The sequence below is a fragment of the Zootoca vivipara genome, chromosome 6 (genome assembly GCF_965207765.1).
Source record: "Zootoca vivipara chromosome 6, rZooViv2.hap1.1, whole genome shotgun sequence".
NCBI classification, from domain to species: Eukaryota; Metazoa; Chordata; class Lepidosauria; order Squamata; family Lacertidae; genus Zootoca; species Zootoca vivipara.
In genome coordinates, this window is record NC_142589.1 from 65,817,889 (window position 1) to 65,831,820 (window position 13,932).

Genomic DNA, 13,932 nt, shown 5'->3' on the forward strand with positions numbered 1-13,932 from the left:
AGTGGAAAGGATAAGACAGCGCTTGCAATGATGCAACATGGTTTAACTTCTCTGAAAATGAATAGAAATGACTGGCCATTAAATAGCCAATGTTGACTAATCTCCCTCCAAATAAATCAGAAGGAATTCTCAATAGACAGGGGTCAGACGGCAGAAGAACCAACCCGCACGGCAGGTTGCCAGGAATGGATAAGACAAGGAAAATTCCTTCCCATCTGCTTTTTATTCAATATTCACAGAGAGAGGATTGAGAATGCAGCATCTTAGAATAATGGTGTTGTCCTGAGTGAGTCTCCACCCTCTCCATCTCTCCCACTTCCCCATGCGTCATTGTTATGGGTGCTGAAAAGTGCCATATGCCTTTGAGCTCTTTGCTCTCTTACTTTCAAGGCTCGCCGGGTTCTTCTGGGAGAGGGCGGAGGTCTGGAATGCTTTCTAGAGACACTGTGTCTGTCAGCTGTAGCCCTCTGTTGCTTCCTCTTCTTCCTTCTCCTCTCCCGTTATTTCCCAGCTTTTCTCCTCGTCTGCCTCTGAGCTGTGATCTCCCTCAAATCCCTGTTGTAATTCTAAACTGTCTTCTTCTCTGTAAGGGTCAGGCTGGGGAGGCAGCCTCCACCATTCCTCCTCCGCCCAGTCCCTGACAACAGGTTGCACGGAAGCACCTTTGTCCACAAAGCTCGGGTTTGGATGACGTCCATGTTGCTTCAGAGTACAGTGGTGCCTCGACTTACGAATTTAATCCATTCCGAAGGCACCTTCGTAGGTAAAAAAAATTGTACGCCGAAAAGCGCCATTGGAAACGCGATTTCGCAAAGGAATGCATTGGAAACGGAAAAATTCGCAAGTCGAAGCAACCCCATCTAAAAATTCGTAAGTAAAAAAAACCCTATCTAAAACAGCCGCGGTTTCCGTTCGGATGTCGATAAATTTGTAAGCGTGTGGCCATTTGCCCCACTCATAAGTCAAAAAATTCAGTTGTTGAGTCATTTGTAAGTCAAGGTACCACTGTATTCCAAAGCAGCACACTTCAAGTTTGGGATTCATCCAAACACTTTCCCCTCTCTCTGTGGATTTCATTGTCATTTACAGCTAACATCCTTGGACATTTGTACCCCACATGGGAAATACAGGTGTTCCTGATGAATCCTCTTATAGCAGGGGTCAGCAAACTTTTTCAGCAGGGGGCCGGGTCCACTGTCCCTCATACCTTGTGGGGGGCCGGACTATATTTTGAAAAATATATATGAATGAATTCCTATGCCCCACAAATAACCCATTTTAAATAAAAGGACACATTCTACTCATGTAAAAACATGCTGATTCCCGGACCGTCCACGGGCCGGATTTAGAAGGCAATTGGACCGCATCCGGCCCCCGGGCCTTAGTTTGGGAACACCTGTCTTATAGGATCTAAAACACCCACCCTAAACAGCAGCTTCCTAAATGTCTTACTAGCCATTGTGCTTTAGCTTTTTTAAGTGGAGATGCCGGGCACAGACACCTGGGATCTTCTGCATGCAAGAAATGCTTCAAACACAACGCAACATTAAACCATGGAACTCGCTCCCACAAGAAGCAGCGATGGCCACCAACTTGGGCAGTTTACAAAGAGGACAAATTCACGGAGGATATAAATGGATACTAACCGCGATGACCAAAGGCAGTACACTTACAAAGACCCCTTGCTATGGAATCACAAGTGGGGAGAGTGCTGGTGGTGCTCAGGACTTGGTTTGCGGGCTTCCCACACAGACAGCTACCGGAAGAACAGGATGCTGGACTTTGTGAGCCATTGGCCCAATTCAGGGAGGCTCCTCTGATGTTTTACGACACCACAGTTGCCACAGCAGACCCCCCAGCCAACCTTCTCCCTCCAGCAGCTGCAGCTTCCCCCTACCCAAAGAAATATCACGGCCTTCCATCCCGAGTGCCGTTTGTCAGCTCCAAACATGATTTCCATGGCAACCATGCAAATGTGGAAGCATTCCATAATCATTAGGGAGAGGGGCTGAGCAGTATAAACAGTGACTGCAGTAGATTACATGCCTATTATGAACAGTCGCGGCTCCTGAGCACTGGTAATTATACCTAATTGTGCATTTAATTGTGTAATTGAAAACTCACATATAGAAGAATCTAGGCTCCCTTCTCTTTCTCCCCCTCTGCCCCAAACCCCAATCTACGGAGAAAGGCAACTTGATCCAATCTCTTGGCCTACTGCCCTGCTGTCCTGCAGCGGCTGCCACAAATTGATACAGATATTGCAAGAGGTTGTCTTCTGCCTGCCTAGCTATTCATCAATCGCTATAAATAAGGATAGGGTTTTCCGGGTCAGGAGCACTGAGATCATCGAGGTCCTTGACCTGGTCATTGAGATCAATGGACAAACTCTATTCAGAGTATGACAACGTTTCCCGGAGGAAACTAGCCCCATGGCTGTGCTTTGCCTCCACAGCTGAATGCCAGTTGCTGGAAGCCACAGGAGGAAAGAGGGCTCTTGTGCTTGGTTCCCACTGGCATCTGGTTAGCCATTGGCCTGATCCAGCAGGCTCTTCTAAAGTTCTTAGAAAAAAAGTTATTGGAAAGAATAAACCTTGTCAGAATGAAATTTTTCTTCTTGGATAGTACAAGCGACACATTTTGAAAAGGTCACCTCGGCTGCACCAAGTAACAAACCGCAACATTATTATTGCCATTGTCACTAATATTTCTGGGTACCACATCTACCCAGACATCAGCACTGGGGAACCTCTGGTCTCCAGGCCTAAGCCTTTGAGGTCAAACCTTGCCTACCTGCCCTACACCTGGCTAGTAAAGGCATGGCTTCCCCTGCCAAAAGTAGGATTTGCATCTTCTTTGCAAGTGCCACCATGATCATGGACATGTTGCAAGAGCTGGCAACCGGGTGGCTGGCACTACTTGCAAAGGCCTATACCTACGCCTGCATGGTTTGAAATCAAATCCCGGGGCAAAGAAAAGCAATGCTTCCCCCAAAATCATAGATGACTGACAGATGAATGGGTTCAGCTGATTGACAAAATGGGCTGCAGGGATTGGGCGACCGGAAACATCTAGACCATTGGCTAGAAATATAAAATGTGAATAATGTAAAGTGGGGTATTTGTTGTTGAATATTAAAAATATTTACAAGTATTTTTAAAAAGCCATTTCCAAGCAGAGCAATGGTTTGGTATATAACTTAAACCACACTCAGTGGAGTAGCATCAGAGAACAGGTCTATCATTTCTGGAAGATGGGGTGAGATGTAAGTAGACTGCACTTGTGTTCTAGGTTTCCCACTATCCATTCTTTCTCAGTGAATAGACCTGCTATAAGTTTGGTGAGATGGTGCTTGGGGAATGTTTACAATTTTATTCAGATTTTGGCCACACTGCAAATGATTAACACACCAGATTTAGCATGCCTGATGAGCTGTGCACATAAAAACATTTGCTTCCCAGGGATAGCCAACTGAAGAAAGTTAATTACAACTTTGACTTTAGATTTGACTGGCGTTACATCCAATTTCAATTGCTCAATTTCATTTGTACAGCATCGATCCATTATGCTAGCAGTTTAATTTTATGAGACAATGCATTTCTAAAAATGGCAGATTTGGTGCGAAAAAATATAGAGTGGGGGGGGGGTGTCTATGCCACATTATGGTTCAGAAGCATGCAAGATAGACTGTAATTGAAAGACACAAATGACAACACATTTAAAAGGAACACAGAGCTGTAGTGAAAATTTATCCCACTTTTCCTCCAAGGAGTTGAGGGCACCATCAAGTGTGCATTGTTCCCCACCAACCACCATCATGCTCTCAATGCCACTGTGCATGGCTGAGATTCACGCAGAAAGCTTCATGGACAAATGGGAATTGAACCCATGTCTCCCCAGTCCAACTTACTAACCATGACCATAGTGGCACTCCTTAAAGGCAGGATTTAACATGCTGCACTTCATCTGACACGTAGGAAGTTCAATCCTCCTTTGCACATTATTCTCCCCCCCCCATGCTGGTGGGCCAACTTTGATGGGTGGGTGGAACCAACCACCTGCCAATCAGCTGGTGCCAATATGACATCAGATTGTGGAAAGGTGGGTGATCCCCAGAGCAAGAAGAACTTCCCATCAGTTGGCTGTTGACCACTTGCAACCAAGTGAAGATGCCTGGGCACCAGGGATGGTGCCTGACATCACCATCTTGGGATCATTGGGTCTTGACTGCTTTCACACACACTAATACAGTGGTATCTCAATTTAAGTACACAGTTGGTTCCGAAAGTCTGTACTTAACCTGAAGCGTACTTACCCTGAAGTGAACTTTCCCATTGAAAGTAATGGAAAGTGGATTAATCCATTCCAGATGGGTCCGCAGAGTACTTAAACTGAAAGTACTCAAACCTTAAACCGAGGTATCACTGTACCACATCCTGTAGAATTCTATCAGTTATATTTTATCTGTGCAATTGGAATGAATTTCTGGAACCAAAATGCTTTTTTCTGTGCAGCCTGAGCAGGAGCAATCACCATTAAGGTAAACAGGTCGGAATATGCCAATATATACGTGGACTGCCCCTTGGTCAAATGGCTTTTCTTCTTTAAGTTCTCAAAGCTCAAGGTTGTCATCTATCCAGATGTTTAACTGAGAATCAATCACAGGCTGTTCATCATTTGAAAAACAAGACTTGCCCCAAAATGGCAACTAGACATTCCATTTTGTTGACTGCAACCTTGGTGCCTACCTTATAAATACGAGTTTCTAACACAACTTCCCATGCGACTAGGATAATATTCCATGGGTCCCAAAAATGGAGCGTTTATTCAGCAAAGAGCATCCAAATCATTCTGCACCACCTATTTGAGGTGCATTAATGTTTAAATCATGCAACCCACCCTCACCCCCTGCAAAAATAAAGAAAAAAACCACCAGGTCCCGAGAGGCGAAACACAGTGGTATCAAGTGGTGTGGAGTAGTATAAAAGAATAAGGACCGAGGATGGAGTGAGTCAGCTGATGAGTCACAGAGCACATTTAAGACATGACATAAGAGGCAGATCCAATTATCAAGCACAGCCAACATCAAGGCAAAGAGGCTGCTGAACTGACAACAGCCAGCCACAAAGGAAGCTTCTGAAAGATTGCAAGAGCCTGAATCACATGGTATTTGGGAGATAAGGGTCTTCGGCATACGAAGAGCAGATGTAAAAAATGATCACGCAGAGTGCATTTGCCACAGCAGTCCATCACTAGAGCACCTAGGCACAACCACTGTTTAAGTGTAACTCTGAATACCTGGAGCAGAGTAGGGGTTGGGTGGTGAGCAGCCTCCTTTATGCCCTGCTGGTGGGCTTTGCCAAAAAGCATCTGGTGGGCCACTGGGAGAAACAGAGAGCTAGACTAATGGGACCTTTGGTTGGATCCAGCAGAACTACTTTTACAGGACATGAAAGTCAAGGGGAAAGTTCCAGTACTGAGGAGGGTGCCAAGACTCTCTCCTGCTCTGGGATGCTTTTTAGAGTTAGATCTCTGTCAATTCACATGTGAACTGACTTCCTGAATGAAAATGAGGATCAGAATGTAATTTATTATCCTTCCGAATCTGACCATCTCCAATTTTTTGCAATATGGACCACAGATTTTTTTTTTAAAAAAAAACATACTAAATGTGTGGGGGAAATCAGCCCGAGTATTTTAGGACAAAATATGTTTAGAAATGCACCCACTGAGACAAAACGGCATGGTCTAAATACGTATTTTGTGATACAATGCTGATTTAAATATGAACATTCAGTCAGCACCTGGGATAGTTCAGTTGGTAGAACATGAGACTGTTGATCTCAGAGTCGTGGATTTGAGTACCATATTGGGCAAAGGATTCCAGCACTGCAGGGGGTTGGACTAGATGACCCTTGGGTTCCTTCCAACTATGATTTGTTTAGCTTGGACAGAATGGGCACATAGGTAAATTGACTCAAACTGGAAATAGAGGGATCCCTTTACCCCTGCTCCAACCAAACCTTCCTTTCGCCAATGCTCCAGAGGTAACTTCAGGACCTGTGAAATGGTGACCTGCCTTCTGAGGCAAAGACAACAACTTAAAAACAATAATTGAAACCTTCACTCAGTGCAGAAAAAGAGCAAGACCCCAAAATGTAAAAAACAGGGCCAGGATACTGTGGTATCATGTATCTCGGGGACCAAGGTAGGCTTGACCAGAGGTGGAAAAGTTGGAGAAGGAAAAACAGCTTGCACCCGGTGCCCACTCCCCATGGCCCCTTGGGTGTTCATCTGTAGAGTGTTGTTTTTGGAAACAACAACATACAAACAAAACCAAGGGGGAAAACATGGGGCCTTAAGTACTACCTGATTCCATATGTTCCATCATGATTACACAGGATCAGGCATCCCCAAACTTTGGCCCTCCAGATGTTTTGGACTACAATTCTCACCATCCCTGACCACTGGTCCTGTTAGCTAGGGATCATGGGAGTTGTAGGCCAAAACATCTGGAGGGCCACAGTTTGGGGATGCCTGCCCAGGATCCTTTTGATTTCTCAGCACTAGAGACTGAGCCTTGAATGTGACAGGGCCTCCCCTGTGGAACTCCCTACCAGCAGAGGTTCAGCAGGAACCATCCCTCCTTTTGAAACCTTTTTTTGTTTAGATGGGCCTTTGCAATGTGAATTTTGCCACAGATCAGTAGTCCAAAACATCTGGAGGGCCGAAGTTTGGGGATGCCTGTCCTAGACCAATGACCAGGCATCCCCAAACTTCGGCCCTCCAGATGTTTTGGACTACAATCCCCATCTTTCCCGACCACTGGGTCCTGTTAGCTAGGGATCATGGGAGTTGTAGGCCAAAACATCTGGAGGGCCACAGTTTGGGGGTGCCTGTCAGTGACCATGCTGGCTGGGGCTGATGGGAGTTGGAGACCAGCAAAATCTGGACATTACAAGTTCCCCACTCTACCGTGAAGCCACAACCCTTCTCCAGTTTTAGATAGGAAAAGCTAGCCCATTTTCTGTGCATTTGCATGCTCTCTGTATATATGAGCAGGGAAGGTAGAATCAGTGCAACAAGTGGGCAGGGCTCTGTGTGCTCACTCCCCCCTCCATGCATTTGGCTAGAATCAAGAGAGATGTTTCATTTGATCAAGTCCAAGCAAGGGGAAAATCAATGATGTACCCAGCAGCAGTAATTTTCTCTGTACCCAGAGCAAGTTGTGCAACTCGACTCTGACCATATTTACTAATGCACCAGCTTAAAGTGGAATTGCTTCCAAGCAAATTTACTTAGTGCTGCAGTTTTAATCTCCCTGAAAAGTGTTGAAACATACTCTACAAGCAAGTTTCAGCACAAAGAGCCATTCACATTTCTCTTTCATACTAATGATGGGGGAAGGTGCTGACAGAGTCTCCTCCTCCCTGCCTCAGTCCTCATACAGTTGCATGAATGGGCTGCACAAGCTTAAAAGTGCCTCACAGTATCATAGAAATGTAAAGTTGGAAGGGATCACGAGGGTCATCTAGTCCAACCCCCTGCGATGCAGGAAAACTTTGCCCAATGTGGGGCTCGAACCCACGAACCCAAGATTAAGAGTCTCATGTTCCACGAACTGAGCTATCCACACTGTTCACTACTGCAGATTTCACTCTGTAATAAAGTTTCCCTGGGTGCATACATTGAAAGGCAGCAGATGCAAAGCATACTTGGACAGATCCACTCCAGCCCAAAACAGCTATACAGTGGAACCTCTACTTACGATTTTAATCCGTTCCGAATGCACATTCGTAAGTAGAAACATTCGTAAGTCGAAACGATGTTTCCCATAGGAATGCATTGGGAATGGATTAATTCATTCCGGAGCCTAGGAAAAATACACTTTAAAAGAGACTTTGAAGACTTTTAAGGCATGGAACCTGCACAGCAACATTACCTTGCAGTGCAGGGAGCGCGGGCGGCGGCGGCGAGGCTGCGGGAGACCAGCTAGTGGTGGCGGAGGGGGCCTGATCCAGCTGTAGGCCGGCTGTTGGCGGCGGTGGGGACCGATTCGGCTGTGGGCCGAGCGTTAGAGGCGGCGCGAGGCCGCTATTGGTGACGGCGGGGCCCGATCCAGCCTTTGGATGTCGAAGAAATTCGTAAGCGCACCCCAATTAGTATTGTTCGTAAGTAGAATTTTTCGTAAGTAGGGTTATTCGCAAGTCGAGGTACCACTGTAAAACCTTCTACTGTATTTCAGAAGCCAGGATAGTGCAATTGCTACAGAACTGCACTGCAACCAGGGGAAACTGGATGTAAGACTCCACTCAGCCATGAAGAGCTGTAGGTAGCCTATCATTCACATGTGAACACTATACCAGGGGTGGGAAGCTTCATGCCTGGGGGTCAAATGTGGCCTTCCAAGCCTCTTGGGACTCTGATAGGCCACACCCCATTCCACAGGCCACACCCTTTAGTGCTTCTGGTCTAGCCAGAATGTGTCATTGAACTGTGATAATGCCTCTTGCCTGGAAGTAGGATGGGGTGGGGGGTCCTGGGAATCTCTGACTTAGAAACAAAGAATTGTAGAGTTGGAAGGGACCCGACTTCTGCATGCTTGGAATGTCACCTGTTGCGCAAAGCTAAAACTTGCATCCATTGCCCTGTTTAAGTTTGCACCTGGCCCCATTGTGCAGCCCTCAGGAGGTTCCCCACAAGGGAATGTGGCCCTTGAAAAAGGTGTAACCATGACCTTAGCATGGGGAGGGGGGGATCTATGGCTCAAGAACTGCATGCGCCCTGCAGCATATGTGGAGGGGGGGCAAAGGGAGAGAAAGGGGGCAGGAGTCACAGGAGGAGGAAGCAGACAGAAAATCCAAAATGGGTGGAACAATGGAAACAGGAGTGGGGAGCCCTCTGCAAGCCATTAGTTCAGATCTCAGGCAAGAGACATCTTTCCTTTCCCTGTAGTCAGCTGAGCAGGGAGGAAGATCAAGAGTAGCAGGAGAGAGAAGGTGGGAGAAGGAGAGAGAGAGAGAGAGAGAGAGAGAGAGAGATGTATGTTGCTCCATCCACTTTGGGTTTGGCCTCACCCATCACCATCTTGTGGCCCATGAAATAATAATAATAAAGGGTTCTACACCCCTGGATTAGCAACACGTGCAGAGAAGCCTTGGACTCATCTGTTTCTCTCCCTTCTTTGGGCACAGCCACAAGGAGATCATTGGCTTTCACTTTTGTTTTCAGCTAACTGTGGGCCTCAGTGCGCACTATGACCCAAGACAACTTCAAACCACAGTGAATGATTCCTGACACATTTCACTAAACCACAGTTAACACTAAGCACAGATCAGACATGAACAGTAACCACGGCTAGCTGGAAACAGGAGCAAATGCTTGCATTCTGTGTCTTGCGGCTGTGCTGGAAGAGAAGAGGGAGCACTCTCTCATGTCCGTCAACGCAGACTAAGCTGTAGCATTACGTACAAACCAGGTGACTCTCTCTCAGCCTAACCAATCTTGCAAGGCCATTATGAAGATAAAATCATAGAGGAGATAACATATATGCTGCCCTGAGCTGGAAAAGTAGGATAAATACAATTGGCAACTGGCAATACAGATATGTGCCAAGTGTTATGCACTCCCATACAATTTTTTGAAGCAAATTGTCTCATGTAAGCCTGAGCACTGATCAAGACAGGCCAGGAAGCTCTTGCATGAGAAAGAACTACAGAACTTTCATGCAAAACTGAACTACAAATAGCAATACACCTTTTGTTGGATCTCTTGTCGCTGTTCTGCTTTTTAAGTTTCCATCTGGCTTCCAGGCAATATGAATGTTACACAATATCGACATTACCCAAGTCTCATTGATATTCCCCATAATAGAAGCATGAAATCACAGCATTCCACTTTTGCAGAGGCATTAACCCCTGTAATTCTTGTATAAATAGGAAGATCAGCCTTTCTAGAGTGATAATCAACCCAAGCAGTCCTTTTGTTCATTTGCTTGTAGGCTGTGTGGCTGTTTTAACATTGCCCTGGGAATGTTTTTAATAAAATAAAATAATTTAAAGGCGCTTGTATTTTAAAAGCCATCTATTTGCATTGCTTGGCAATTATTGTTGGGATATTTCCTGGTTTCTTGCACTAACCAAGACTCTGTTAAGTCTGAATTTCATGGGGAACCTTTTCTCCCTCTGTTAACTTTATTATCCATTACTTAGATTGCACACCTATCTGCCTGTACTTTGTAAAATTCTGTGCTATCTAAAATTAAAACACAGGCAAGACAACAGGGGAAGGGGATGCAGGTGTGGGTAAATGGAGGAATACAAGTTTGCATCCATAACATAACACATAACCAACCTTATTTGTTTATTTTTCTTAGAAACCCATCTCCATTTCTGTTATGCATCCTGATTCAATTATTTCCAGTCCCACTTCTTTCCTCTGGTCCCAAGATCCAGGATGGATCTTTGGCCAACCACAAAATGAGGGGGGAGCAGGGCGGTCAGATGCAAAGGAGGACGGGGCTTAATAATTACAGTACAGAAAAGAGGGAATGGCAACAACTAAAGGTGCAGGAGTCCTGCCTGCATCTGGCTAGGGGCTTCTCATAAGCATCCAGCAGAACGTGTCTGGAGATAGTGCTGAACTAGATAGATCTATCAAAACAACATAAAGGTGGAAGGGGGAAATAGAGGAGTTATGTCATTCTACTGAGCAGACTTTTCTCTATCCTAGATCCAAAACTTGAGCTATTCTTTTCCCTGCCCACCATCACTGTGACGACCTGCCACCAGCAATCCTAAAACACACTTAGTAGGGGAAAGGTCACAGCTTTCTGGTAGAGCATCTGCCTTGCATACAAGAAGGTCCCAGGTTTGATATCCAGGAAGGATTGGGAAATCTTGGAGCAGCCGCTGCTAATCAGGGCAGACAATACTGAGCTAGATGGACTAATGGTCTGCCTTAGTGCAAGACATCTTCCCCTGTAAGGAGCAAAGCTCCATGAAACACACCGGAATCGACTTCTTCTGTGTGCGATGCTTGCATTTCCTCATCCACTCCAAAGCTAGTTAAAGTTTGAGTTCTCTCTTTTGCCTTTCCCCTCCACTCTGCCTGTGCCTTGACTTTTTCTTTTCTTCTTTTTTCGTTTGTAAACCCGATGGCAAAGCCTCCCTTCTTTTGGATTGACGCGAGCCGCTTTGGAGGACAAGAGTTGTCTGAGAAGGCGGACAAAATTGTAGGAAACCCACAAATTCCCTGAAACAAGGAACCCCAACGCCCCACCCGCATCGCCATCCTTGGCAAGCAGACGACCCCTTCGCCCCACTCTTGAACCACCAGCAGCGCCCTCTCCAGCCCACACCTCTCCAAAACAGGGAATAGGGGGTGGGCTTTCCGCCCTGGCCAGCCCCCCGTAAACCTTCCAACCGCCGGCCCGGGGGGGCTTGGTAGCAAGGTCACCCACCCAAAGAGGAAGCAGCGATCACACACAAACACCGAGAAGATAGCACAATAGAGGAGCGAGAGTGGGGAGGGCGAAGGAGAAGGGGCCGCCCTCGCTCCGCCTTACCAGTTGCAGGCAGCAGAAGCCCACCAGCGTGCAGCGCCCGTTGCATTTGCCCATGGCCGCGCTGGCGCGGAAGCCGCCCTCCTCCGGTTGCAGCAGAAGCGGCGGCGGCACCAGCCCTCGGCCTCCCGTTGCCAGTGACAACCTCACTCAGAGGGCGCCCGAAAGCAGCAGCCGGCAGCCACCCTCGGCCATTGCGCTTCAAAACTAAAACAGCCGAGCCTTGTCCTTCCCTGCGCCTTGGCGAGCCTTCCCGACACCGACGCCTTTTGTCTGGGGCCAGCCTTCGAGTTTCCAAAACAGCAGCCCCCCCAAAAAGATAAGGCGATCCAAAGGGGCGTTTTATCTTCGCCCAGCGCAGCACTTCCGAGGCTGCTGGAAGCTGGAAGCCCCTCGTTCCATTGTAATGCGCGCGGCTAGAGCTCTTGGATCAGAGCTCGCCCTCCATCTCCCGAGAGGGGAGAGGGGGTGGAGAGGAGGGGGAGGCTCGGGATGAGCAACACGAGCCGTCCGGGATTTGCCCAATTTTGCATGGGGAGGGGGTAGGAGTGCAGAAGCGAGGAGATCCTCTCCCGGCGCGCTCTCAACGAGCCCTCCTCGCCATTGTTTGCCCTCCTCGCCTCAAGACACACCCACGATCCGCGCCCCCTTGCAAAACAGTAACACTGAAAAGCGGCGTTGTTGGGTTTTTTTTAAAAAAGAGGAAACAGGAAAAAGAAGGGAGAATCCGCGCCGTCGGGAAAAGACAATCGAAAGCGGCAGGAATAATACAAGCTACCACCACCACCCCGCACCCCCACAACCACGTGGCTCTCTGGCTGAGCTCTGGGCGTGGAGAGCCGAGAGATTCTAGCCCCACCACCTGAAGGGCCGCCCCACCTCCTCCCTCCCGCCGTCCAATAAAGAATAGGGATGTCCTTTATTACCCAACCAAGCCCCCGCCCCCTCCTACAAGCTTTGTAGCTGCGGCTCAAAGAGGAAACACTGGATGATGGGAAGCGTGTGCGTAAAGTTGCAGTGGTGTTTATTTATGTGTGATCCATCTCCCCATTTCTCTTTCCAAGGAATAGCCCTCAAGTAGTAACTAACTAACTAACATCCATCATACATGACCTGAGTTGGAACAAAGACTCCACCCATTTAGCTAGTTCCTGTGGTTACTGTACTTTCATTTTCCTGCATTGGCCATTGGCTCAGTAAGCTCTTGGGGGTCTGGACCTGGAAAGCAAGAGTAAACTTGCTTGATTGTAAATAAGAATGGAGAGTCTTAGGAAATGGGCGGATATAAGTGTAACCAATGAATGCAATTCAAAAAGTCACCTTTGGACAATACAATGTGGTTGACCAACCAAACTGTCAGAACACCAGGTGCAACATTTTGAGTTCTCCAGAACACGCCAAAATAAGTAGGGAGGGAAAGCAATGTGAGGGAGCAAAGTCATGGTGATAGAAGTTGTTTAGCATTTTCTAACAGGCTCCCTGTGAGATAAACTGAAATGAATAGATAAACAGTTTCTGATGACATGGGCTCTAGTCAACAACAGTTCATGTCATAGATGTGTTGGCTTTTAAAGTATTGCAAGCCTCTGCTTGCAGGCTTCCCATGGACCACTGTGGGAAATAGCATTCTGGATTAGATAGAGACCTTTGGCATGATAACACTCTTGTGCTCTTGCTTTCGCTGCTACAGACCAGCACAACTACCCCTTCCAAATCTATCTTCAGGAATGAAGAACAAGTGGCCCATCAGATGTTGTCCTACAACTCCCATCACTGCTGAGCACCGGCCATGCTGGTCCAACAGAAGCCATCAAGGCTAGAACTAGGGAAATCGATCTCTGGGCAGAGCTGTCCCATGTTGTGAGTCACACCACTGTCCCATCTAGCGTTGGATGGTATGGTGCAGATGTTGACAGGACTGGAGAATTTTTTTTCCCTTATAGCTGTTACAGCCATAACAAGAGGCATTTGGACATGCTGTTCACCTGGGTCTGGATTGGCTGGAGTCTTCTGCCTCTTCCATCCTTATGGTCTTCAACACAAAACACAGGAAGGGCTGCAAGGTCATCAAGAGAATTCTGGAAACTAAGAGCATCCATGAGTCTCTGCGGAGGAATCATTCTGACATCTTTGCCATGCCCTACATAGGTCATGCGAGGCCAGTCATTCTCCTGCCTGACAGCATGATGGGAAGAGCATGGAAAGAAACCCTGGAATTGATCCATTGGCCCTGCCACAGTTGTGGGGACGATGATTTACGTGAGAGATCCCACAACTGATAAAGAGGAATTAAAACTTGAACAGCATTAACAGCATTAAGGAAAGAAGTGGTCGAAGCATGACTCTAGGCATCTTTTAGTTAAAAAGGT

At 47.1% G+C, this 13,932-nt stretch overlaps 1 protein-coding gene across 1 annotated transcript in view; it reads right to left on the bottom strand.

Annotated features, from left to right (window-relative positions):
- NKAIN1 (sodium/potassium transporting ATPase interacting 1) overlaps nt 1-12,420 on the bottom strand; it is a 52,744-nt gene extending 40,324 nt beyond the window's left edge. Inside the window, exon 1 of the mRNA XM_035119237.3 lies at nt 11,567-12,420. Coding sequence (XP_034975128.1) covers nt 11,567-11,620 — 54 coding nt within the window. The 5' untranslated portion in view covers nt 11,621-12,420. The remainder of the gene's footprint in view (nt 1-11,566) is intronic.
- Nucleotides 12,421-13,932: the final 1,512 nt, after the last annotated feature.